Below are 27,818 nucleotides of genomic sequence, written 5' to 3' on the forward strand. Positions count from 1 at the left end.
TGACCAACAGCAGAGGACTCGATGCTCCTCTTGCTTATGTTTCCCTTGCAGACGGGCTGGGAAGGAGCTGGGTCATGTGATATCAATTAGGAAAAATATACTTTATTTTTTTTAAATAGTTTCAGTGCCATCATCCACATATAGAAATAGAAGGGACAATGTAAATTAAACAGTGGTTTAGTATCACTTTACCTACTGTGTATTTGGTGCAGTTGGAAGGTTGTCCTATCCTCACACCAGTTCACACCAGACGCAGTTGTGTACAGTTTTGCACTAAGGGCCTGTTCACACCAGATGCAGTTATGTTTTTTTCTGCACCAATACACAGTCCGTTCCGGTCAGTTTCTGCACCGGAAACTGACTGCATGGTGTGAACTAGAGCCATTGGAATACATGGAAAACAGCGTACATGCATTTTTAGTGCAAAAAAAAAGCGCATGGAACTACGTCTGGTGTGAACTGGCCCTAAAAATGCACGAACAGTGTTTTTCATGTATTCTAATGGCTCGAGTTGGCACCATGCAGTCAGTTTCCGATGCAGAAACTGACCGGAAACTGACTGCATGGTGTGAACTAGAGCCATTGGAATACATGGAAAACATTGTGCATGCATTTTGTGTAGAAAAAATGCACACGGCCCTTAAGCAGTTTCCCCGGCCACTCGATTGACACAGTTCAGTCCCCTCCATATACTTTACCCTGGGCCTCTTTGCTCAGTGGGGTCTTATGGTAAAAAGATTTGGGGCTGTTGATTTGTAAGCATATCCAATATAATGCCCTCTCCTGTATAATCAGGAAATCATCTCAGCTGAGCCCAACCAGCACTTTTTGAGGTGCTCCTTTGAACCTGGAAGAGGTGATTGGCACTCTAGGGGCTTTGGTTTATGGTGGTTCAGTTGTCTCATAATGGCATAGTATGTTCTAATGCCTTGCTGTTCAGGACATGTATGGCTGACTTTAAAGGATTAGTCCACCTTTCAAAAAAAAAAATGCACATATTTTAACATAATTTTTTCAGGTAAAAAAATGTAAATGTATTTTCTTAGCAACCTGTAAAGCATTGAGTACGTGATCAGATCACAGGTGCGAGGCTAGGATCTTGCAGACTGTCAGCCCATACAGGCAGGCAGCTACTGAGGGAATCATACTACGAACTTGTTCATCAGCATCCTCGAAGCGGCTGACTGTACTTGCAGTTCATTCATTTACAGGAAACTGTGAATGAATGAGACAGCTGTGTGGGCGGAGCCTCACACAGCCGTGCTGTTTTCAAAATGTAAAAGCAGAGGCAAGGAGAAGATTCCTCACCCCCCCACCGGCTATCACATAGCGGGGAGAACTGGCAGTGGGAGGTGGGTGCAAAGTAGCATGTTGCTTGTTACACCCTAATTATGGGTATAACTAAAGGTGAACCTATCCTTTTTAAAGTCTTGACTGGTAACGTTTAGGTTAAGAGGAGTTATTATTATACAGGATTTAAATAGCGCCAGTTAACGCATAAACTAAAATAAAAGGGGACGGTACAATTTACAATACAGAAGGAATAGGAGGGCACTGCTCGTGGAGCTTACAATCTTAAGGGAGGGGGATGTGATGCAGAAGGTAGTGGCTGTGTGTGTATGTGGGGGTGTGATCTGATGGAGGGGACTCAAGTACAATTCTTAGGTGGAGGTGGGATAGGCTTCCCTTAATAAGGGTGTTTTCAAGGAACGCCTAAAGGCGGACAGGGTTGGAGCTGACTGGACACACTGGGGAAGGGAGTTCCAGAGGATGGGGGAGACTCTGGAGAGGTCCTGGAGGTGAGCATGGGAGGAGGTAACAAGGGAGCTAGAGAGCAGGACATTCTGGGAAGAGCAGAGGACCATTTGGTCGATATCTGCAGATAAGGTTCCTGATGTAGCTGGGGGTGATGTGGATGGCCTTGTATGTTTGTTTTTTATACAGTGGTGTAGGGGAAGCCAGTGGAGAGATTGGCAGAAAGGGCCAGCAGTCACAGATCGGTTAGTAAGGTGTATTAGTCTGGCAGCAGCATTCATTATAGACTGAAGGGGGGATATCCTGTGTAAAGGGGGAGGGGGTTGCAGTAGTCTAGGTGGGAAATAACCAAGGAGTGAATACGTTTTGTAGTGTCATTGATTAGGAAGGAGCAAATTCTGAAGATCTTGTGTTAAGGCGGCAAGATTTAGCCAGTAATTGGATGTGGGGGCTGTAGGCGAGGTCAGATTCTAGGATTATACCCAGCACCCTGGTATGAACCAGAAAAGAGCAGAGTTGCAGAGTTTTTTTTAGTAGGGCAGTTTCTGTGGAATGTTGTGGACAGAAGCCGGACTGTAGGGGATCGAGAAGGTTGTTGTCGGTGAGGTAGCAACTCATAGTTTTGGAGGCAAACGGGAGCAGTAAAATGGGTCTTAAGTTATTCAAACAGGTAGGGTCCAGTGAGGGTTTTTTAGTATGGGGGCAACCAGTTCATGTTTGTTTTTATTTTGTTTTTAGTTAAATACTAGTGGTCATGCTTTACTGTATTTGTCCACTTTAGGCTGTCTTTTTTGGCAAGGGACATTATTAGTATGGCATCTACATACAGCCAGGGGCGTATGTACTGTGAGGAAAACCGGCGTTTGCCTTGGGTGGCATTTTTTAGGGGGGTGGAGCTGCTGCTTCCAGGCAGAAGGGCAGTGGGGGCTCTTTAACTGCTTCCTGTATTTTGATGGCGGTACCAGGATGATGCCTGCAGCTTCAGGCATCACCCCAGCATCCTTTTTTTTTTTTGTTTAGCGCCAGCTGTTGGCTCTCTTGTATCACCCCAGCATCCTTTTTTTTTTTTTTGTTTAGCGCCAGCTGTTGGCTCTCTTGTAATGGCAATCGGAGCGGCTCACTAGCCACCCGATTGCTATTACAAGCAGCGGGAGGAGACACTCCCAACCGCAACTTTCTAGACCCCAGATCTCTGGCTCTTATAGACCCCAGATCTCTTCATAAAGAGTACCTGTCACATGCCTATTGCTGTCACAAAGAAGTTTACAAAAAAAATATGAAGGCAACAGTATACAAATGAAATGTAATAGTTAAAAAAAAAAGTGCACGCGCATAGGTGCCGGACGCAAACTGCTATTCCACACTTTACCGCAAATGTCATGGGCAATAATTCTGTATATGGCACGTGGATGAATCGCGTCTCGGGGGTATGAGGAGGAAGCCCATGCTGTTCACTGTGAAAGGCTGCAGCTTCCCCTTCAGATCCTAAGACAAGAACAGTATACCGCGGCTAGGGGAGGACAAATTTAGATGAGGTGCCTGATTTTAGTCTAGCCTAGGGCAGCACAAAACCGAAATACACAACTGCATACAGCAGGACCTTCATCAGAGTATTTTTTAGAGTGTGTCCTGGGGCCGGGAAGCATTCTAGAACTGCAGCCAGTACAGTTGCTAACATAATATGGGCTCAGTCTGCAGCCGGTGAAGGGCATTTAATTGGTGTGCGCACATGAAACTAGTCCTTTACATCCATGTATCTAGAAAAATGTGTTTCGTCATGTTTGTTCAATATAATCAACTACAGTTTTATGTATTCTTATAGAGCTTTCGGCCAACACGGCTGCTTTTGCAAAGAGTGCTGCCATGCTGGGCAATTCTGAGGACCACACAGCCCTGTCCAGAGCGCTTTCCCAGCTTGCTGAAGTAGAAGAAAAGATTGACCAGTTACATCAGGAGCAGGCTTTTGCTGACTTCTATGTGTTTTCAGAACTTTTAAGCGACTATATTCGACTTATTGCTGCTGTAAAAGTAAGTTTTCAATTACCGGTAATTTGTTTTGTTTATACCGAGTTTGCTTTTTGGCCCCTTTTCTGGGTGACCCCCAGATTCTATCTTTCTCTCCCCCTCTCTTTCTCTTAGGCCTCATTCACACCATGAGTTTTTCTGCATCAGTTTTTTCGCAAAGGCATAGTGCAAACCTTGTTCTGTATGTGTCCTGTTAACACCAAAATGCTGATATCAGAAACAGCTGATCATGTTATTTCAATCAAGGAAGACTGCTATTTGAACTTATCCCAAGTGGATCTTGTATTACAGAGGTATCTGTAATCTTATGCCTGGTACACACGATCGGTTTTCCCGGCTGACTTTTTACCACCGGGAAAACGGAGGGGGAAAGCTGAGAACAGGCTACACATGGCCGGTTTTTCTGACAGGAAAACTGCCATGAGAGCTTTGGCCGAGAATCCCGGCCGTGTATGTTCCACCGCAGGCTTTCCCCATAGGAAAACTTTCCCCGGCGGGAAAATAGAATACTTGCTCTAATTTTTCCTGTCGGGAAAACTGCCATGGAGCAATACACATGGCCAGTTTTCCCGGCCAAAAGCTGTCCTGGCAGGAAAACCAATCGTGTGTACGAGGCATTACAGCCTGAGCGCCAGGTGGAGCTGAGGATTGAGGTGGCAACCCGCTTCACCGGGTTAAAATTTTTTTTTTTTTTTTTTTTGTGCCCTTGCAGAAAGTTTGTTGTATATCTCTGCACAGAAAAAATCCATGTGTTCTACCAATGTTATGGTGTGAACAGGACAGATGGAAACATTTCTTTGTGTCCTTTCAGAGACGTAAATAATAAATACGCACATCACTGCACATGGTGTGACCAAGCCTATGCAAGTCAAATCTGCACGGTTTTCCCAACACTTTTTATGCATGTATGGTAAACGAGGCCTTACTGTTATTTTACACCATTATGAATTTCAGAGATATGCAACACACCAAACCCTACTCATCTCTGTTGAGCATGTAAACTGTGTCTCCATGGGGCTGCTATGTTCTCTGAATAGCATTTGGATTATATAATGCGGACGCCTATTATATGCTTGAAATGTCACTATGTATGTCTGTTCCAAGCATATGCTGTACTATATATTTTGATAATCTATTGAACAAGAAAAATTGCATTTTAAATATTGAGTGCCTTTTGCTTGATTACCCTTGCAGGGAGTTTTCGACCAACGAATTAAATGTTGGCAAAAATGGCAGGATGCTCAAGTGAACCTACAGAAGAAACGAGAGGCAGAAGCCAAGCTACAGATTGCCAACAAACCTGACAAGCTACAGCAAGCAAAAGATGAAATCAAAGAGGTACATATTAGTGGTTAGGATTGCCGTTGTCCAGGTTAGTCTTGTTCTGAAACACATTCATACTTATTGCCTAATGAAATAGCCATTTGCCTTCCTCTGCACCAGTCTTCCTTGCATTAATTGTGGCTGTGATCCTTACTGATCCTTGCATAATAAACCAGCCCCCCCAATGTGGTCTAGTATTACAGAATGGCTCTGTGCTGTAGTACACAAGATCTGAAGAATATAGTCATCCTGTGCCATGAGCTGCGATGTTGTAAATGGCGCACTGCCTGGATTCATTCAACAAGTAATTCAATAGGAGGCCTGTGGTCTGATGCAGGCTTCTTTGTTGTTTGAAAAGGGTAGAATTATATTGAGAGGGTTGACTACTATAAGTTGTCCTTCAATATGTGTAGTCTGTTATGTACAAGACTAGCCAGCAGCACCAGTTTATACCAGTTCTATATTTTGGGAATGAAAAAGCTAAGGGTTAGCATTGTTTAAACAGAATGGAGTGCTGGGAAAAAAACGCGGTCACAGCAGTCTTTTTCTAACACTGCTTAAAATGCCACCCATGGTATGTACTAAATGGAATGTGCTGATGCCTTTTGCGTAGCTAACCTTTTCTTTTTTTATTTGTTCTGCGACCCTTGTCTTAACTTTTGTAATGCAAAATGTTTTAAAAATGTATTTTTTGATCATTTCTTCCCTATGCTTCATGAAGGAGATTGAAGAGGTAGGAAATATTTAGATAAGTCTGTGAAACCAATTTGTGATGATATTCTGTACCAGCAACCCCCCCAAAAAAAGGGGGACTTTTAAGGTATCAATAAACTGATTTTTGTCATTGCATTTCATACATCGGTCTATAAGCCTAAATTCATTTATAAACAATTGATAAAATGTACATCCATATATATATATATATATATATATATATATATATATATATATATATATATATATATATATATATATATATACACAATGACAACCAAAACAAGGGGGCACCCTACACTGACCCCCAATCTAACTGGGACATTTACACTGACCCCAACACAACAGGAGTATTTGCATCAACCACCAATGTAATTGAGACATTTACAGTGACTAGCAAAATAACAGGTGTAATTACAGTAACCCCCCCCCCCCCCCCCCATCTCTCTACTAATCTCTGCATTCTTATCTCCCTCTCAGTACAACTCTGCACCTCCATAACTCATCATCTGCTAGCCTCTGTCCCCCAATCCCGTCCTCTGCTCACCCTTTGCACTTCCCATTCAACTGTGCTCACCTCTGGCTGCACGCCTCCTGTGCTCACCTCTGGCTGCACGCCTCCTGTGCTCACCTCCTGGCTGCCCGCCTCCTGTGCTCACCTCCTGGCTGCCCGCCTCCTGTGCTCACCTCCTGGCTGCCCGCCTCCTGTGCTCACCTCCTGTGCTCACCTCCTGGCTGCCCGCCTCCTGTCCTCTGCTCACCTGTCAGTGGTTTACATCCTCTAGGTGGGCGGCATGCAGAGGATGGGGCGTTATTTGCATATGAATCGGGGCGGCCAGCCTCATTTACATAATAATGCCGGCACTTTTTAGGGGAGAAACAGGATTTAGTCAGTGTTTGCTCCATAAGATGCACAGACATCTTATGGAGCGAAAAATACGGTAAAGGTCTGTGAAGTATTGTGTATATACTGTAGCAAGTTGTTCCTTTTTTTGATGGGATATCCAGTTCTTAATGGAGGGATTTACTAGAACTGGAGAGTGCAAACCCTGATGCAGCTCTGCATAGAAACCAATTGGCTTTCAGGTTTTATTGTCCAAGCTTAAAGCGTAACTCTACTTTTGTGGAGATCTGTGTACATTGCAAGGGTTAGAACAACCTTTGTTGCAGTTTCCTACCTTTTTTTCCTACCTTTTTGTTATTTTGACGTAATCCCCCCTGTGTTTCTCTGTGCCTCTGTTCTGAGTAGGTCAAATGGGAGTGGTTTCATAACTGTCAGGTGTGCAGCTGCACAGCACCCATGAAGAAATCTGCTGGGCCTGCATCTCTTTAGATGGGTTCCTATTAAAAGTATCCCTCAAAAAATGAAATGTTTGTTGCAAGGGATGCCTGAAATCTGACTTGTATCTTAGGTCAGACTTCTGGGAAAATTGGTGAGCCAATCGCACAAGCAGGAAATGTTTTTCTGGGGAGTGGTCAGTACACACTCTGCAATATGCCTACCTGGAGTTTTCTGTACACAATGTATTCTCAGAAAATTGCATTGGCTGCAGATTGAAAAGGAAAGGTAACTTTAATGACATTCAATCACAAAATTATTAGTGTCGCAATTTATATGCGCTATATTTTTTTTCTGTGCTATTTCCCCTGGAGTTGCCCTTTAATTGAACAAGCTGAAGTTAGAATCTGATTGGTTACTATGCTCAGCTGCACCACATTCTGAGTGCTCTGGCTTTAGTATATCGTCCTTCATGTGTTTCATCTATATGATCCATTTGATTTATCAGGTGATGAAGGCTGTACAGTTTGTGTGTACATTCACAAATGACTTGGACTACTTTCACACTGGAGGTGTTTTTCAGGCGCTAAAGGGCTAAAAATAGCGCCTGTAAAGCACCTGTATAACGCCTCCCCTGCAGCCCCAGCCTGAGTGCTTTCACACTGGAGTGTTGCGCAAGCAGGATGTTGGGAAAAGTCCTGTAAGCAGCATCTTTTGGGCAGTGCGCCCCTATCATTGAAATCAATGGCCATTGCTGCCAAAGTTTAAAAGCGCCCCACTAGTGGCCGAAAAACACCACCATTACAGCAGTAAAGCGCCCCCACCCCAGTGTGAAGTAGTCTAAAAGTGGTTGTAAACCTCAGACATAAAACATGAACAAAGCGCATGCTTCTATACGGTTTACTTGTCTCTATCCAGAGTACTATGTGATTTACTCTCTGAAGTCTATTTTTTCTGTTATCTGCATGAGGAACTTCTGACAGCTTCTTATGAATCCCAAGAGATAGTTGATGAGCAAGAGAGCTCCAGCACACAGCCTGTGATTGACCACCACAGCTATTCATGTTTCCTATGTGAAGGAGGGTGTGTCCCTCTCTTCAATCAGAGCGCTCCTCGCTGAGCTCTGCAGTGTGAGACTTCAGATCCTTACCCCCCTGCTTTTCAGAGCTGAGAGATGCTGTATAAAATGTCTCTTGGAAGACTGTACAGGATATATGGCTGCAGATAAACGGGTATAACTTATTCTCTGTGTATCACCCGAGGCTACTCCCTTCATTGGGTATATGTAAGGGTTTACAAACACTTTATTAAATAAATCTATACCACAGCATAACAAGGGTCTGCCAATTACCTGGGGATGACTGCTTGGGGCCATTAAGAATTATAGAAGAGGATGATCCACAATTCCATACATGCTCATGAAGAGGATGATCCACAATTCCATACATGCTCATGAAGAGGATGATCCACAATTCCATACATGCTCATGAAGAGGATGATCCACAATTCCATACATGCTCATGAAGAGGATGATCCACAATTCCATACATGCTCATGAAGAGGATGATCCACAATTCCATACATGCTCATGAAGAGGATGATCCACAATTCCATACATGCTCATGAAGAGGATGATCCACAATTCCATACATGCTCATGAAGAGGATGATCCACAATTCCATACATGCTCATGAAGAGGATGATCCACAATTCCATACATGCTCATGAAAACTTCAGATTTACTAGTTCTCAATAAAGACGCAATCCTCGTACTGCAGATGTTAACGCGTTTCAGCCTTGTTGGCCTTGTTCACAACCAAATCACTAGGCTAAAACGCATTAACATCGGCTGTACAATTGTCTTTTACGGAGAACTAATCTGAAGGTTTTTATGAGCATGTATGGAGTTGCAGATTGTCTTCTAGAACTGTGTTTGTTTGCAGCCGTGCGTCTGCTTATCCTGCACCCGAGAGCTCTGGAGGATTTCTTCACCTTATTGGGTTGTAGCTCCTTATCTTTATCATCAACAATGACCTTCTCTAATGGACACTCCAAGTTCTAGTCCCATGTATCTCTCCAGACCAATAATAAAATGCCTAAAGGGGGGTCATGCAGCACAGTCTGATGGCTGGGATGTTCATAATCATGTGCTTGGTTCCACTGTGTTTTTAGACCAATGTATGAAATGAAAGAAGAGAAATTTGTTTATCGGATACCTTAAGCCCCTCATCCCCCTTTCCAGTTTATTCTCTTTTGTTAGGAAATATTTAATTGTATAAATTGCTTGTTTTCTTTGAATATTTGTGGGCTAGTCTTGCATTATTTTGTTACTGTCATTGTCAGGGATGGACTGGCCATTGGGACTACAGGGAGTTTCCCGGTGGGCCGATGGCTCAGTGGGCCGGCTTCAGTGACAGCAGACCGCCGCCCCCCCCCCTCCGCTCCTCTGTCTCTCCCTCCCTGCAGTGCTCACCTGGGGGGAACAAAGAAGCAGGGGGAGGACCAGAGGAGCAGGGGGGACGACAGAGGAGCATGGGGGAGGGGACACACAGCTGACTCAACAGCTATGGCCTGGGAGTTTCTCACTTCTGCCTAATCTTGTCTAATAAGGGGGGGCACAGAACTGATTCTTTGCCCCGGGTGAAATAATGTCTAGCTTCCCCACTGGTACTGCTGAAAAGAGTATCCGTACCAGCCGTTCTACTCTAATAAAGTAGAACGGCTAGTGAAGGGGGAGAGGGGGCTTAGGTGGCTGGGGGGGGGGGGGTGCGGGAGTTGTCCGGCCGCCATGTCAAAATGGGCCAGTCTGGATGAAGTCCAGGTGCCAAATTTCTGTCCCAGTCCAGCCCTGGTCATTGTCTTTGTTTCCTATGTACATGTTTTCTTTTATGTTGTTTGTAATACGGAAATGTCGTGTTGCCAGATCTTAACTTGTGTTCTCTTCAAAAGCGCAATTATTGTATTTTAGATCATTTGTAATAACACAACTGGTTTCTTCTTTAGATCATGTGTAATAACTAAATGGTTTCTTTCTACAGCCAACTGCTATATCTTATTTCTATTATGGGATACATATTTAATTTGTAAACAGTTACAGGGATCTAAATGGCAACTTTTTGCTTGGTTTTGCTAAAGCAGAAGGAGAGTCGCAGCTTTTCATTGAAGTTCAGTGTGCTGCTGTTTCTCTTCCCCCAGCTCTTATGCATCTGAGAACAGAAGAAATGTAATCACTTAAAACAAATAAAGGGGGGGATAGGTGTATAGATATAGGTATATCTATATCTATCTATCTATCTATCTATCTATCTGAGAGAGATATATTAGAGATACATATATATAGATATAGAGATATATCTATATATATATCTATATATATATATATATATATATATATATATATATATATATATATATATATATATATATATATATATGTATATCTATATCTATATCTATCTCACACGTACACACACGTTATGTCTTTAATTTCAATTTTAAACTGAACCGGTTGTTTTACAAGGTGAGGGATTACAATCACTAAGGCCCTACCATACACAAAATTCTTTCCTGAAACCACGGGTTCACCCATCAACACAGACTGTGCAAACGAGGGAATTGTCAATTGTCTTCTCCCGGCAGGGGGGGGTGGGAGCAGGCAGGGGGAGCTGTCCCTGCCAGGCGAAGACCGTGATTATCACTAGCGGCTATAGCAGCTGCTAGCGATCATCGTAAGAGAATCTGTCAGATTGGTTGTACCCAAGTTGATCGATTTTTAACTTGGTACATTCAGCCTGCCCATTAACTGTGCGAATCTCAGCTGGTTCCTGCTGAACTGGTCGAGATCCGAAACATGTATGGCTGGCCGAAGTCAAACAAAACGACCAGCTTATGTTTGCATTATGTTGTATGGTGTGTGTTTTTTCACTGTTTTCTGTGTGTTCTGTAAATGTTGTTGTTTTTTATTTTGTTTTTTTGTATCCCTGTTGAATGTGTTCGCTAAAATCAAACTAAAAGTTTCCTATACACTTTATATGGCTTGCGTGTTCATGCAATTCTAAATTGAGAATGCGCAACAATGACATTCAGCAAAAACAGTCACTATGGCATATACTACTTTTAAAAATGGAGTCTCTTACAGTGTGGTGCTGCTGGTTTCCTCTTGAACATAATTGCTACTTTTATTAAACACACGTCTTGTGTTTATGCATCTAGAGATATAATGGCCTCCGTCTGGAGATGATTATTATTTTAGGTACTTGTATAGCGCCGTCAATTTACGTGGCGCTTTTACATATATACATTGTACATTCTGCCTTCTTGATACCTTGGCTGAAATGACTTGAGTCATTGACCAGAAACAAGAATGCTGATCGAGAGCTTTGCCTTCACTGGCTGCATACTTGTTGCAGGTCAGCGATTCAGATTTTTATTGAAGTCAGATCAGTAAGACGGCCCGGCATTTAGGATGCCAGCAAAAGCAGCCAATATATCACATTCACCATAGGTTTCCATTAAAGCAGTATAGGTTTAGAGACACAAAAAAATAAACACCACCATTGCGTTTCATATTGTAATCCGAAATTTATAGTGGATGCACCCAAAAATATTCTACCTTTCCCTCGAAGGTGACTGAAATCAGACATGCCTACAATATATCATATACCAGTCCGTGTCCAGTTATAGAATGGAGAAAAGGTGTCATTATAGTTAATTTAACATAAACAAGTGGTGTGCAGTATTCCAGTGATCGCAGAACTTGTCTACTGTCCCAATGTAAAATCGTATTGTCATTCAGTCCATCTTGTGTCATAGAACAATCACCAGCTATTGTCCTCTGTAATCATGGTGGGAAAAGGGCACTAGTAAGAAGAAAGAGAAGGGACGCTGTGTTATAAATTTCACCAGGGCAGCAGCGGCTTAATATTTCAATTTTATTTTTATCTTATTTATTTTTTTTAAGTGGGAAGCAAAAGTTCAACAAGGCGAACGCGATTTCGAGCAGATCTCTAAAACAATTCGCAAGGAACTCGGGCGATTTGAGGTAAGTGCATTTTTTATAAGAAAAAAAATATATATATATTTACTAGTTTGATGCTGTAATTTGTACAAACATTTGTCCTAACTCTGTACATTCGATGACTTGGCAAATGTCATTCGAAAGTACTTTAAAATGTTGTTTGCTTTAGGCTCCATGCACACCAGTAGCTTTGCAGGGAGCCTTTCAACTTTTTTTGCGTTTTTGTAATAGCGTTTTTCAGTGTAACGTTTTTTAGCTGTATTTTTTATCAATGGATAAAAAATTGCTAAAAAAAAACAAGCTGCGTTTTTGATTGTTGCCATTTTTCGGCGTTTTGCATTTTTTTTTTGTTTTCCCGCCGGAAAACTGCACTTTAAATGCAAATTTCTGGCGTTCAGAAAAAAAGCCCATAATCTCCACTGCTCATTAACACTAAAAAACTTCCATGTGTGCATGGACACCAAAGCTAACATACAGTGCAGTTTATGGGCTTTTAAAAAAAAAAAAAAAAGCTAAAACGCCAATAAACTACAGTTTATCAGCTTCAGTGTGCATGAAGCCTTAACATTTGATTATGGAATGAATGTCCTTTCCCAAACAAAAACCACCAACACTGTTGGGGCTCATTAACACCAGTTTTGCTCTCTGAAGAGCATTCCCCATTTGTATGACTCTTCAGAGAGCATTTGGCAGGCAGTGAGGTGTTAAATTGCCTTCCCGTCACCCACTTTAACCGCTTGAATAGTGCGCTGCAACTGCGTGTCGGCGAATGTCAATTTGATCCCACTGAGGATTAAAAAATCAAATGAACATTCTTAAAATTTAAAATTTTGAACACCATATTACTAGTGTATGGACAGCTTTTAAGGTTGATGTTTAAGTAACTTAGGCTGCTTTCACACTGAGGCGTGCAGCCGCGGTGACGGTATAGCCGCGCTACTTGTAGCGTGGCTATACTGTCGTATTTACCACGATATTCGGGCGCTAGCGGTGAGGTTTTAACCCCCGCTAGTGGCCGAAAAAGGGTTAATACCGCCCGCGTTGCGGGTGGTATTACCGCGCTTTCCCATTGATTTCAATGGGAAGGCGCGGTATAGGAGCGGTGAACACACCGCTCCTATACCGCGGTAAAGATGCGGCTAGTAGGACTTTTGGAGCGCTTCTGCTAGCGCACCGCTTCAGTGTGAAAGCCTTCAGGCTTTCACATTGAAGCCTGCAGGGCATGATTTTTCATGCGGTATAGCAGTGCTATTTTTAGCGCTGTACCGCATGAAAAACGCCCCAATGTGAAAGGGGCCTAAAAGATCACGTGAAAATGAGCCACCAAACGTCTTTGTGCTTGTGTTTTTTTTATAAGTAACAAACATCTTCTTGCCTGCTCTGTGCGGTGGTTTTGCACAGAGCAGCCCAAATCCTCTTCTCTGGCCCCTCTCTCCTGCTGGGTGCCCCCACAGTAAGCTGCTTGCTGTGGGGTCACCCAGGCAGACGTGATTCCCCCATTAACACGGACTGTGGTAATGGGGGAATCTAGCGATCCGTCTATGGCTGGCTTTAGTGATCCTGCTAGTCCCCTCCACCATCCTTGGTTTCCTGATCTTTACTGACCATGCTAACCACAGGAACATATCCGTATTGGCATATTTAGGTTATGTCCTCTCATTTGCCTTGGGACCTATAGGGCACCACATTGACGCACAGCATGTGCCTGTAAACCTGTAGTTGGCTAGTGATACTTCAGACTGACACAACCCCCTGATTGGAACAAGCCTGATTGGCGGCATCTCCTGGACGGAGTAACTACCTACTGTTGTGAAGATCAGTGGGGCAGAGCAATCGCCATAAGCCAGTCTTCACTAACACCCTTCAGAGTTCTAGTAGGAAGAAGAGATATAGGATTTATGTGACTGCAGGTAAACTAGTAGTAAAAAATATTAACAGGTGTGTGTTTTTTATTATCAATGGGGATTGCTTCATGAATGTCGACACATGAATAGGTTTTTAAAGCTTAATTGGTAACTTACACTTTGTAGTCATACAGTGTACTTGGAGGAATCTGATTTATACAGAAATCAAACACTGGACTCTTCAAAGATGAACATATATAGTTGCATCTTTTCCAAGCTTATGTGTATATGCTATTGTGTTAGCAGAAAATTCTCATCTAGCTTATCTGCTATGTATAACGATTGTAATCAACTCCAGCCTTTAGAAAGATCACTTTATGACAGGTGTATATTCAGCCATTCCGTGTCCCAGTTACACAATAATTGAAACACAACTTGATCATTAAAGTGGATATAAATGATGAGAGACGTTCTGATCTGTGCAGCAGTGAAAGAGGTTTTCATACATGGAATATAGGAGAGAGGATTCTTTCTTACATCAGCTTCAGCCTAAATAATTGCATACTTGTCGGTTTTCATTCAACATTTAATAAATTGTGCTTTTTTTTTTTGTTCATGCAGAAAGATCGAGTGAAAGACTTCAAAGCAGTTATTATCAAGTATTTAGAATCTTTAGTACAAACACAGCAACAGGTACCGGTACATTTGAAATGCTTACTCTGGTTAATGCTGATGTTTTATCTCTTTATGTGTACTGTATGTTTGTGTGATGTGGAGTAATCAAGAAATCCACATAATCACAGTGCTAGCAGGCAACACAAAAGCTTTTTACAGCAGTGGTCACTAGGTTCTGGAAAATCAAATGATTGAACACCAAGTGACATGAATGGTTCACTTTTTTTATTTTAAAGTGGAGGTTCACCCGGAAATACCACTTTTTACCCTTAGATTGATGCTCATTTTGTCTAGGGGAATCGGCTAGTTGTTTTAAAATCGAAGCTGTACTTACCGTTGTAGAGAGCGATCTTCTCCGCCGCTTCCGGGTATGGGCTGCGGGACTGGGCGTTCCTATTTTGATTGACAGGCTTCCGACAGTCGCATCCATCGCGTCCATCGTGTCACGAGTAGCCGAAAGTCGGTGCACAGGCGCCGTATAGAGCCGCACCGACGTTCGGCTACTCGTGACGCGATGGATGCGACCGTCGGAAGCCTGTCAATCAAGAAGGAACGCCCACTCCCGAAGACCATACCCGGAAGCGGCGGAGAAGATCTATCTCTACAACGGTAAGTACTGCTCGGATTTTAAAACAACTAGCCGATTCCCCTAGACAAAATGAGCCTCAATCTACGGGTAAAAAAAAATGTATGGGTGAACTCCCGCTTTAAGGATGAATTTTCATAAATCCTTAAAGTGGTTGTAAATTCCATTTGTGAATTCTGACCTGGGAACATATATCTGTAGTGTTTACTTATCTCTCTCCAAAGCTCTGAGTGCCATGTCTTTCTACTGCTCTGTTATAACTTCTGACAAGCTCTCTAACACAGGAGATAAAACCAGCTGGAAATTTGTGTGGGGGAGGGAACTTGGAGATGAGCAGAAAGCTTGTCTATTGCAGTACAGCTCTGAAAGTTTCTTTGTTCCTCTGCTTATGTGGAGGGGGGGGGGGGTGTGCCTTTCCCAGATTCCCCTTTCCACTGCCGAAACAGTAAGAAAGATTTCTAACACAATCTGCAATATCTAAAGTGTGTAGAAAGGGAAAGACTGCATGTAAAACTTATGTAGGAGGATTGGTTTCATCTGTGTATCATCTGAGGCTGTTCACTTCACTGGGTATAGAAGGGGGTTTACAGCCACTTCAGCCCTAGAAGGATTTACCCCCTTAATGACCAGGCCATTTTTTTGAAATAAGGTACTGCGTCACTTTAACTGACAATTGCACGCTTGTGTCAAACTGTACCCAAAATAAGCTGTCCTTTTTTTTTCCGCACAAATGGAGCTTTCCTTTGGGTAGTATTTGACCACCTCTGCAGTTTTTATTTTTTGCGCTATAAACAAGAGACCGTCAATTTTTGAAAAAATAAATATTTTTTACTTTTATATATTATCACACAAAAAAGTATTCATCAGGTAATTGCAGAGTACAATTTTACAAGCAGACAGCGTGGGTACGAAAAAAAAAAAGTATTTTATTTAAAAGTCATGTCAGGAATAATAAAGTACAAAACAAGACAATTTGTAATTTACAAATTGCCATTGATTAATGGTCTAGAAAAACCTAACAAGCAAAAGGATGTACAGAGATTAGTACAACTGCAAGTATTAATAGCAAAATAGAGACTGCAGGATCAATGAATGACCTCTTCTCTGCTGTATCTGTCTGGCCTAGGTAGATACACAAGTTATATTGCATTTCACAACAGTTTTTCCAAATTAGAGGACAGTATAAAATTAAACAGAAGAATCTTTCAGAACCCATTAAGGCAAACGTGCCAGGGTGTTGTAACACGTCCCACACTTAACAATATTTGGGGGAGCAACCCCAATGGACATTTAACGGATTGTAAAGGTTTATTTTGTAAATGGGTTCCTTTAAGCTAGTGCATTGTTGGTTCACTTACCTTTTCCTTCCATTTCCCTTCTAAATGTTTTTTTTTCTTTGTCTGAATTTCTCACTTCCTGTTCCTCGGTAAGCTGTTCCGGCTGACTAACCCCCATGGATGATGGTGGAAAGCTTACCGAGGAGAAACAGGAAGTGAGAAATTCAGACAAATAAAAAAACATTTAGAAGGAAAAGGCAAGTGAACCAACAATGCACTAGCTTAACTGCTTGCTGACCAGCTGCCGCAGTTATACGGCGACAGGTCGGCTCTGCTGAGCAAGATCATGTAGCTATACGTCATCTCTCCCAGCAGCCAATAGGGGCGCGCGCGATCGCCTCGTTACAGAGCGAGAACCGGGAGCTGTGTGTGTAAACACACAGCTCTCGGTCCTGTCAGGGGAGAAATGCCTGATCTTCTGTTCATACAATGTATGAACAGCGATCAGTCATTTCCCCCAGTCAGTCCCACCCCCCCTTCAGTTAGAACACACCCAGGGAACATACTTAACCCCTTCCCTGCCAGTGGCATTTTTATAGTAATCAATGCATTTTTATAGCACTGATCACTATAAAAATGCCAATGGTCCCAAAAATGTGTCAAGTGTCCGCCATAATGTCGCAGTACCGAAAAAAATCGCTGATCGCCGCCATTACTAGTAAAAAAAAAAAAATATTAAGAAAAATGCCAAAACTAGCCCCTATTTTTGTAAACGCTATAACAAACAATCAAACGCTTATTGCGATTTTTTTTTTTTTTTTCTTTTGTTACGAAAAATATGTAGACGAATACGTATCGGCCTAAACTGAGGAAAAAAAATGTCGCTCTATTTTGTTTATAGCGCAAAAACTAAAAACCGCAGAGGTGATCAAATACCGCCAAAAGAAAGCTCCATTTGTGGGAAAAAAGGACGCCAATTTTGTTTGGGAGCCACGTCGCACAACCACGCAGTGCCGAATCGCAAAAAGTGGCCTGGTCTTTGACCAGCAATATGGTCCGGGGGTTAAAGTGGAGGTTCCATCAAAAAAACAATTTTGCTTTAAACTGTAGCTTACGACTAAAAAAGAAGAAAAAAAGATTTTTTTTGGTTTACTCATCTGGAAATGCCTGTTGCTATGCGGTCCCATGAAATCTGCCTTTGAAACCACCTAGGATTCTGACATCATCTCCCTCTAATGCTCCTGGGAAATGTGTCATCATTTCCCAGGATGCAGTGCACTACCCAATTATCACTCCCCATCCAAGACTTCCAGGAAGAAAGTGCCTGTAGGCTTCACAATGCCCACAAGCAAAATGACAACGGTGTAGATATAGTTTTATAAACTATCTTTTTTGAATATCTATGCGGATCGTCGGCGGATTGTAAAATAGTAAGTGACCAGATTTATATTATAAAAACGCAGGATGAAAGGACATACATTTAAAAAATGCTAATTGTGGTTGGAACTCCGCTTTAAGTGGTTAAAGGAACCTATTTAGAAAATAAACAACAAACCTTTACAACCCCTTTAACTAGTGTTAAGGCTCGTACACGTGATCAGAAAATTGGCCAAAAAATACTGCTTTCGAAGCAGAATTTTTGTAACTTTAGTAACTTCAATATGAGACTAGTGTGCACCCCCCCCCCCCCCCAAAAAAAATAAGCACAATCATTCGTCTCTGTCAAATTTATGAACACAATGAGCATATCATTGTTTGGGGTGCAGAGACCATGGGGGTCCCATCCCAATTTCATACCTGTATTCAGAATCCCCGAATCATAGAACAGGCCCAAAATAAAGGATAAAGTATCTGGGGCATTGAAACATATTGGACACATTGGGCTATGGGAGGGTCATAACCGAGACAATAGAATCCGCTGTTTCTCCTGACTGAAAAAAAAAATCAGTGTTAAAGACGCACCTAAATTACAGTTTTTCAAATGTGTTTGAGCTTTATTTCATTGGCCAGTATTGTAATTTTATTCTGCCCATTAAAATTAATAAAAAAAAAAATTTGGGGGGGAAAAAATTACACTTTAACCACTTGCTTACTGGGCACATAAACCCCCTTCGTTCCCAGGCGAAATTTCAGCTTCCGGCACTGCGTCGCTTTAACTGACAATTGCGCGGTCGTGGCTCCCGAACAAAATTGGCGTCCTTTTTTCCCCACAAATAGAGCTTTATTTTGGTGGTATTTGATCACCTCTGCGGTTTTTATTTTTTGCGCTATAAACAAAAAAAGAGCGACAATTTAAAAATATATATATATATATATATTATTTTTTTTACTTGTTGCTATAATGAATATCCCAATTTTTTTAAAAAAAAACTATTTTTTTTCTCGGTTAAGGCCGATACGTATTTTTCTAGTAATGGCGGCGATTTGCGATATTTTTGTCAGGGCTGCGATATTGCGACGGACGTACCGGACACTTTTGACACAATTTTGGGACCATTCACATTTATACAGCGATCAGTGCTATAAAAATGCACTAATTACTGTATAAATGTGACTGGCAGTGAAGGGGTTAACCACTAGGCGGTGAGGAAGGGGTTAAATGTATTCCCTCATTGTGTTCTTACTGTGTGGGAGGAGGGGGGTGACTGGGGGAGGTGACCGATGCTGTGTCTCTATGTAAAGGGACACAGATCGGTCTCCTCTCTCCCTCACAGCACGTGGAGCTCTGTGTTTACACACAGAGCTCCACGTCCTGCTGTGTTACCGACGATCGCGAGTGCCTGGCGGACATCGCGGCCGCCAGGCACACGCATCGGCTCCCGAGCGATGCTTCGGGCACGTTGTTTCCCCGCTGTGCGCCCAGGGAACAACAACAGCAGGACGTCTATGGACGTCCACCCGGCACTTGAGAGCCGCGCTGTGGACGTCTTTCGACCATAGCTCGGATCTCAAGTGGTTAATTAATTAAAAAAAAAACTTAAGTTGGCCCAATTTTTTATATTTTTTTTGTAAAAATGTGAAAGATTTTTTACACCACGAGAATCGTGATCTTTATTATAAGCAAAACAAAATTGTGATTCTCATTTTGGCCAGAATGGTGCAGCTCTACATTGTATGCAAGTCTCATCCAAGAATTGGGCAGGCAGTTTTTAAGGAAAGTAGACCTGAAACTAGATAACTCTAACTTTCATCAGACTAATGAATAACAGAACAGATTAAAAGTGACAGGTTATTCTTGAAGTTAAGTTGCAGATGTTTATTAAAGGGTTTGCCATACTCTATTAAAAAAAACACTGTTTGATATGTGATGAAAATTTTTTACTTTTGTCTTTTTTTTTTTTTTCCTCCATAGCTCATAAAGTATTGGGAAGCCTTTCTACCTGAAGCCAAAGCTATAGCTTAGATGAAGAATATTCCACGCTCAGTTCATCAATTCATATTCATCGCATTCCACAACAAAATCATGTTTAAATCAAAGAAAATATCAAGATAAACCACTCTATATTTTATTAACATGTGGCTTCTTTTTATATACTATTGCGTTTTAATAAGAGTGCTGCATGTCCTGACCCATTCCAATGGACTGTAGCATGATATTCTGCAATATTTTGCTGAATTGAACACTAATGTGTCTTACTATTTTGCATTTAACAAGTGCAGATGAAGGCAAGAAAGTTTTACTTTGAAGTATTTTCTTTGAAAAATCAATTCTGTCAAATTAAATTTACCTTATCTTTATGAAGCAAATTATTGTTGCATTTATAAATGTTCACTTACACATTCCTGTACAGATATGATTTTGTGATTATAATATTAAAGGTATATTCCTTGTGAAATGCTCATTTTTGTGTTTGTAGCATATTTGTGTTCTTATTTTGTGGTGTTCTGAATATGTATTAAAGTAGTTGTAAAGGCTGAAATATAAGAAACATGTTCTACTTACCTGCTCTGTGCAATGGTATTGCACAGAGCACTCCAGATCCAGCCAATGGCTCCTGCTGCTGCCTCTCTGTTTTATGAATGCAAGGAGAGAGGAAAGGGCTGTTGCAGACGGACACAGTGCTGGATCGAATCAGGGACTCGGGTAAGTATTTCGGGGTAATGCAATACAAATACTGGGACATTTTTTACCTTTTCATGCAGGAAATGCATAAAAGTAATGCCTTTGCAACCACTTTAAGTGTGTGTGGCAGTCCACAGCCTACAATACCCTGCAAAAATGTAATTCCCTCTGACAAGGGAATGTTGTCTTATTGCAAGGCTGTAATTGTTTAAGTGTATGTCTAGACACATTTTATTTATTTATGCATAGGAGAATCACATATAGTGGTTTTTTTTGGGGGGGGGGGGGGGGGGGTTTGGAAAACACGTGATGTGAAACCATAGCAGATAGGCAGTTGTCATCCAAATACTGCAGATGGCATTGGGACTGCCACAAATTCAAACTTAGATTTAAAAATCAGTGGAGTTGTTTTATTAAAGGAGTACAGACTGTTTACTCAGAAACATAAAGTTCCACTTGTCCCTTGCAGTTTTGCTGAATAAGGATCAGTGTTAATTTAGTTGATGAAAATATTTTTGTCAGAGGCATGTTTTCATTGACGAAAACTAGATGAAAATCAATGCCAATTTTTGTCAACGAGTAAAAAAGGAACTAAAATGTAAGGGTGGGTGTTTTTTTTATTTATTTTTTAGTAAGGGAAGTGGAGAGAGCTGCCAGGTTGCCAATATTGCAGCAAGATATTGTTCATATAAAATGTATAAAAACTATGGAAATGCACTCACAAGCTTCAGTGTGAAACAGGCGTAGAATTGGCTGAATGTGGAGCCATCAGTAGCGGTAGAAAAAAAATCAAATATTGCGCCAACCCTTCATGCATGTGAATTGGCTGCCAAACACAACAAAAAAAGGCTGATTTGTAAAAAAAATTGTATGTAAAAAAGTGTGGCGCTTCTACTGTGGTTAGAGAAAACAATATATGATTGGATTAACTCCTCCCACACTACAGGCAACCCTATAAAGTGTGGAATACCCTATGAAAAAAACACCAAAGTGTTCCTATTAGTTGCAGCTGTGCGAAACTACTGTACAAATTCAAATAAAGGTATATGGCACCTTATAGAGCAATCTAGTGAAAATACGTGACACCAAATGTTCCTATATTGCACGAAACATATGTGTAATGGATCACAGAAATATTAAATCTCAACCCATTAGTGTCCTGTGTAAACATACAGGAATGTGAAACACCCACAATAGTGAAAGCAAAATATGTACATATTCTTAAAACTTGTGAAAGTGAACAAATCATAAATGGTATAATAGTCCACCAACGAGTATTGTTGGATATCTTCCAAAATCCGTGAAATAAACTTATAGGGCCAGATTCACAGAAAAAGTACGCCGGAGTATCTGCTGATACTCCGGCGTACTTTCAAATTTGCCGCGTCGTATCTTTGTAATTCCCAAACAAAGATACAACGGCTTTTGGCTAAGATCCGACAGGCGTACGGCTTCGTACGCCTTTGGATCTTAGGATGCAATACTTCGGCGACCGCTGGGTGGAGTTTGCGTCGTTTTCCGCGTCGGGTATGCAAATTAGCTGTTTACGGCGATCGGTTTTTCCCGTCGCAAACTTAAGCCTGCTATTTCATGGCTTAGATGTAGACCAGCCATGTTAAAGTATGGCCGTTGTTTCTCGCGTCGAATTTCAATTTTTTTTTTTTTTGCGTAAGACGTCCGGGAATACGAAAGGACGTAACGCACGTCGCCGTTCATAAAACACGTCGGGGCGCCGTAATTTCGCGCAAAGCACGGCGGGAAATTTCCTAATGGAGCATGCGCAGAACGTTCGGCGCGGGAACGCGCCTAATTTAAATGGTACACGCCCCATTTGAATTAGGCGGGCTTGCGCCGGACGACTTTACGATACGCCGCCGCAAGTTCACACGCAAGTGCTTTGTGAATCAAGCACTTACGATGAAAACTTGCGGCGGAGTAACGTAAAGGGGATACGTTGCGCCACCGTAATTGTTCGTGAATCTGGCCCATAGTGACTATAAGTACTTCAACAGTCTCAACGTAAGATGGAAACTACATGTTGTGAAACAAACACCCGGGAGTGCCTTCACCATCCGGAGGGGAAAAAGAAGATGGGTACTCTTACCGGACAATGCAGATCCAACTCGCCATATAGCGGTGGATCTTAAAAGCGTAAATATCGATGCTTCGATGGGAATCCCGATGGATCTCTTGGATACCTTCTTGGTGGGTCACTGTTGTATTCCACACCCTCTCCAATCCGTACAGCAATCGATCGGCCGGAAATTTAAATGGGAAAATTCGGTCTATTTTTACACCTCACCAGTGATGGTGTATTGTAAAATAGAGAAAGGAAAAACAAAATCTTCTCATAGCGTAAAAACTTAGATTAAAAAAAAAATGATTCCATAAAAGTCTCTCACAGCCAATTACAAATCTCCAAAAAATTATACAAAAACAACCAAACTGTAAAAAAGTTTACAATAATGCAGTGTTTGGGTGGCTGGGGCCAGCATATGTACCCTACGCGTTTCGTCTTCACAGACTTCCACTGGGGTATGCCTGGTAATGGTCCCAACTGGAGCTGCTGGGATCATGGAGAGGCAGTAGATGCCGGTGATGAAATCCAAAGAAGCTGTCAGAGCCACCGTGGGAACCTTGGAAGTACCGTTAGATGGAGCTGTCAAAAGCCTAAGTGCTAGTAGCCAATCGGGAACTTTTTCAGAGGCAAAACCACGCCTCCATTAGCCAGCCTCTTCCTTTACCAGCTAATGAAGTGGTGTGGTTTTACCTCTGAAAAAACGGTTTCTGACAATGGAGCAGTATTGGGTATAAACACTGGGAGTACAACCACATTCACGTGTTTACTGAGTCACTGTGCAAGAGAAGGTTTTAAGTTTGTTTAAAGTGATATTAAAGGTTCTCTATGATTTTATTTAAAAAAAAATGTCTTGCTTCCTTTTGCAAAAAAAATGCAATAAAAACTTTGGAAGAAAAAAATTATACTTGTATTGGTCCCTTGCTTTGGGCCACTTTCTGACCGCCCCAGTGCCATCACTGTGCCCCAAATCCCACACATGTGCTAGAGAGACTGTGCAAGGTAATTGGCTATCCCAGAGGGCCAAGGATGGAGCCGTGGGTCATTTTATTTATTTTTTAATAAAAGTATAGTTGTGCCTTCTATAGAAACCTATTATGCTTCATCTAAATTAAACTAAGTGGACCCATTGACCTTAGTGTAATGGTTGTGCTTTTTAGATTGCAATGGCGATTTACTGAATATTACATAGTTTTAATTAGTCTTTCAATATATCTTTATTTTTATTTTTTAAACCTCACAGTAAGCAGGAAAAAAAATGGTTTTGTTTAGTTTTTCACTAAATTATTAAAAGAGGACATGGATGATTGATATGACTTGTCTGTGAAGGAGAAGGTAAACTTGGGTGCAGATGACTATTTTTGGCTAATTAAAATTAAACAGCAGTAACTGGATATAGCAAATATGCTGGCTGACTAAACAAGTATAAGAAATGTGAGTCCTTTTTCTTTCCTAGCTGCTGAAATATGCAGACAGAAAAACATTCAGTGTAATGAAAGTTCTATAAATATGTATAGGCCATCAAATGAATGTAGAATTGGCAGTGGAAAGCAACTGTGCTCTACCAAGACCTACATCTAATAATGCTGCCATTTAAACTTCAATTTATTTGCCGGAGCAGTTTTTAACCACTTCCATACAGGGCACTTACGCACCTTCCCGCCCAAGCCAATTTTCAGCTTTCAGCACTGTCGCACTTTGAATGACAATTGCGCGGTCATGCTACACTGTACCCAAACAAAATTGGCGTCCTTTTTTCCCCACAAATAGAGCTTTCTTTTGGTGGTATTTGATCACCTCTGTGATTTTTTTTTTTTTTTTGCGCAACTAAAAAAAGACGTTTACGTTATTTTTTTCTGTTAATTTTTTTTATAAATAAGTAAGTTTTCTTTCAATTACGGGCACTGATATGGCAGCACCGATGAGATGGCACTGATGGACATCGATGAGGTAGTACTGACGGGCACAGATGGACACTCATGGGCGGCACTTATGGGTGGCACAGATGGGCACTGGGCATGGATGGGCACTGTGGGGTGGCACTGATGGACACTGTACTGTGGGGCGGCACTGATTTACCTATGTTGCCAGTCAGTGCCCATTTGTGGGCACTGGCATCTTTTTTTTATTTTTTAATGCTTTTTTTTTTTAACAGATTTTTTGGGCTATTTTTTTTTTATCTGCCCTTCCCTGGTGGTCCAGGGTGGGCTTCCCTGGTGGTCCATGTGGCGATCCGAGGGGGGGCTGTGCTGAGAAACAATCAGCGCGAACCCCCCCCGTCAGGAGAGTTCCGCCGATCGGCTCTCCTCTACTCGCGTCTGTCAGACGCGAGTGAGGAAGCGGCATCAACGGCTCTTCCTGTTTACATCGTGATCAGCCGTGGTTGGACACGGCTGATCACGTGGTAAAGAGTCTCCGTGAGAGACACTTTACCGAGATCGGTGTTGCGGGGTGTCAGACTGACACCCCGCAACAACGATCGCCGCGATGCGCGCCCCCGGGGGCGCGCATCGGCTCAGAATCCTGAGGACGTCATATGACGTCCAGTCAGGATTCTACAACCACTTTGCCGACGTCAATCTGTCATTGGCGGGCGGCAAGTGGTTAAGCACACTTAAAAAGGCTCCTATACAGTTTTGCTGTAATTCTATAATTTCATGGAAAAAGGACCAACTCGTACAAAACGGCATGTAGTTGCCATCATCCCGTGATTATTGAAAATATTCGAAAAACTTCAAGTAATGGGATTATGTAGGCAACGTATAAGAAACTTCAAAATATATATAAAAAATATATCAATTTATTACAAAAAATTAAAATTTTATACAATACAAAATATCAAAAATATCAGGCCTATCATAATTATACACAATGTACAGAACATATATGAAAAATTTTCATTTTTTGTGATAAATTGATATATTTTTTACATATATTTTGAAGTTTTTATATGTTGCCTACATAATCCCATTACTTGAGGTTTTTCGAATATATTCTATAATTTCATTGCAAATTATGTTGATAAACTCGGCATTCGAAAAAGGTATGGTAATTTATTTTGTGCATTGGATTATTACATGGTTTGAACTCAAAGGCGCAGGAATACATTTTTGTACTGCTTTCTGTTCTGGTGAGAACCCACAATTTGGGTTTTTGACTGATAACCGTCAAGATAAATGGAGGATGACTAGGGCTCAAATGGCAATAAAAACTTACAGGGGTTCTAATCCTTCACTCAAACTACTTTTGCCTTTAGCTACACTTTACTTACACTTAAAAGGCTTATAAAGAAAAATTAAAAAAAAAATATATATATGTATGTAATGGTTTTACATAGAGCAGCCCGGAGCCTCCTTATCTCGAGTCCCCTACTGAGTGCCCCCATAGTAGGCCACCTATTATGGGGAACTTATGCGTAAATGTGGCTTGCCCCCCCCCCCCCCGATCCCTCCCTCACTAGCTGTGATTGACAGCCGCAGAAGCCAATGGCTACCACTGCTGCTTCTGAGCCAGTGAGGAAAGAGCAGTGATGCTACTCTTGCGCACATTGCTGGATCTAGTTTGGGTTCAGGTAAGTATCGGGGGGCTTGCACACAGAAGATTTTTTTACTTTAATGCAGAGACTGCATTAAGGTAAAAAAATAAAACCTGCCTTTAGAACCACTTTAAGTGGTATTAAACCCAAAATGAAAATATAATTTATCTTAAAGCGGTTGTATACCCTCTGCTAGTATTTTCACCTACAGGTAAGCCTACATTAAAGGGGTTGTAAAGGTAAAAAAATCCCTAAATGGCTTCCTTTACCTTAGTGCAGTCCTCCTTCACTTACCCCATCCTTCGATTTTGCTTTTAAATGTCCTTATTTCTTCTGAGAAATCCTCACTTCCTGTTCTTCTGTCTGTAACGCCACACAGTAATGCAAGGCATTCTCCATGGTGTGGAGAAAGCCTCTTGAGGGGGCGAGCATGATAGTCAGGACGCCCACTGACACACAGCTCCTTTCTCTATCTGCAAAGTAGAGAGTGTCCTGACTTGCCCGCTCGCCCCATCCCCCCCTCAAGAGGTTTTCTGCACACCAGGGAGAAAGCCTTGCATTACTGTGTGGAGTTACAGATAGAAGAACAGGAAATGAGGATTTCTCAGAAGAAATAAGGACATTTAAAAGCAAAATGGAAGGATGAGGTAAGTGAAGGAGGACTGCACTAAGGTAAAGGAAACTATTTAGGGATTTTTTTTTACCTTTTACAACCCCTTTAAGGCTTACCTGTAGGTGCTTGCAAATATCTCCTTAACCCACATGGTTAAGGAGATATTTGCAAAAAAAAAAAAGCAGGCGCCAATGTCTACAGCGCATGCGCCCTGAGCGTGGTGGCTCTTGAATGGGAGCTTGCCGGAAATGTGCGCATGCGCGGGGATTGTGCCTTTCCTCGCGTATGTGCGGGAGTGACGTCATCGCTGCTCCGGCCAGTCACCGCGCCGGAGCGGCGATACCCGGAAGTCACTCCGGGTATCATGACGGAGGACGTGTCGGAGGACAGCTGTGGGGGCTTCGATCTAAGGTAAGCTAGTATGCTAGTCATTAGCTCATTATGCCTTTGCCTTACAGGTGTGTGTGTTTTTTATTTTATTTGGGGTATACTGCCGCTTTAACAATCCTCTGTTTTTTAACTGGTGATCTGGCCAGTAACCTTGCTCATAGTGGCACAGTGGAGTTCCAGATGTTACAAGCCAGACAAGAAATAGATTTTAATTAATTTTATATAATTTCACATTTAAAGTCATTTTAAACCCTCAGTTTTTAAGCATTTTTATCAACTGATTTAATCACTTACTGAGTATGCAACATCTTTATCTTTTATGACCGCTGCCTTGTGTTTCAGTGGCTTCTTCCTCATGCAGCATCCAATTGAGCCATTTTTTTTTTTTTGAACAATAATTTTTTTTTAAGGTTTTCATTGTTTTACAAGAATAGCCCACGCAGGGGCCAATCGCTCGTTGCGTGATCAGACCGCAATAGGGCCAATTTGAGACATATTTGCATGCAGGAACTAGATTTGTGTCTCTCTACACAAAGATAGAAACACACATCCCCATAGCCTAGGATGGAAAGCCACTCCTTCCCAGCTAACAGACTAGCTCCAGACTGCGCTGTCTACCATTTTAGCTGAAGTTTAGGTATGGAT

At 41.8% G+C, this 27,818-nt stretch overlaps 1 protein-coding gene across 2 annotated transcripts in view; it reads left to right on the plus strand.

The window, feature by feature from the left end:
• Positions 1-20,331, plus strand: part of SNX2 (sorting nexin 2) — a 98,042-nt gene extending 77,711 nt beyond the window's left edge. The window contains exons 11-16 of one of the 2 annotated variants that reach the window (XM_040344285.1): positions 3,578-3,783; positions 4,975-5,118; positions 5,825-5,836; positions 12,057-12,137; positions 14,579-14,650; positions 19,848-20,331. In XM_040344285.1, the coding sequence (XP_040200219.1) occupies positions 3,578-3,783; positions 4,975-5,118; positions 5,825-5,836; positions 12,057-12,137; positions 14,579-14,650; positions 19,848-19,898 (566 nt within the window). In that variant the 3' untranslated portion in view covers positions 19,899-20,331. The remainder of the gene's footprint in view (positions 1-3,577; positions 3,784-4,974; positions 5,119-5,824; positions 5,837-12,056; positions 12,138-14,578; positions 14,651-19,847) is intronic. The other variant, XM_040344293.1, reaches the window with a different exon arrangement.
• Positions 20,332-27,818: the final 7,487 nt, after the last annotated feature.

This window comes from Rana temporaria, chromosome 1 (assembly GCF_905171775.1).
Source record: "Rana temporaria chromosome 1, aRanTem1.1, whole genome shotgun sequence".
In the NCBI taxonomy this organism is placed as follows: Eukaryota; Metazoa; Chordata; class Amphibia; order Anura; family Ranidae; genus Rana; species Rana temporaria.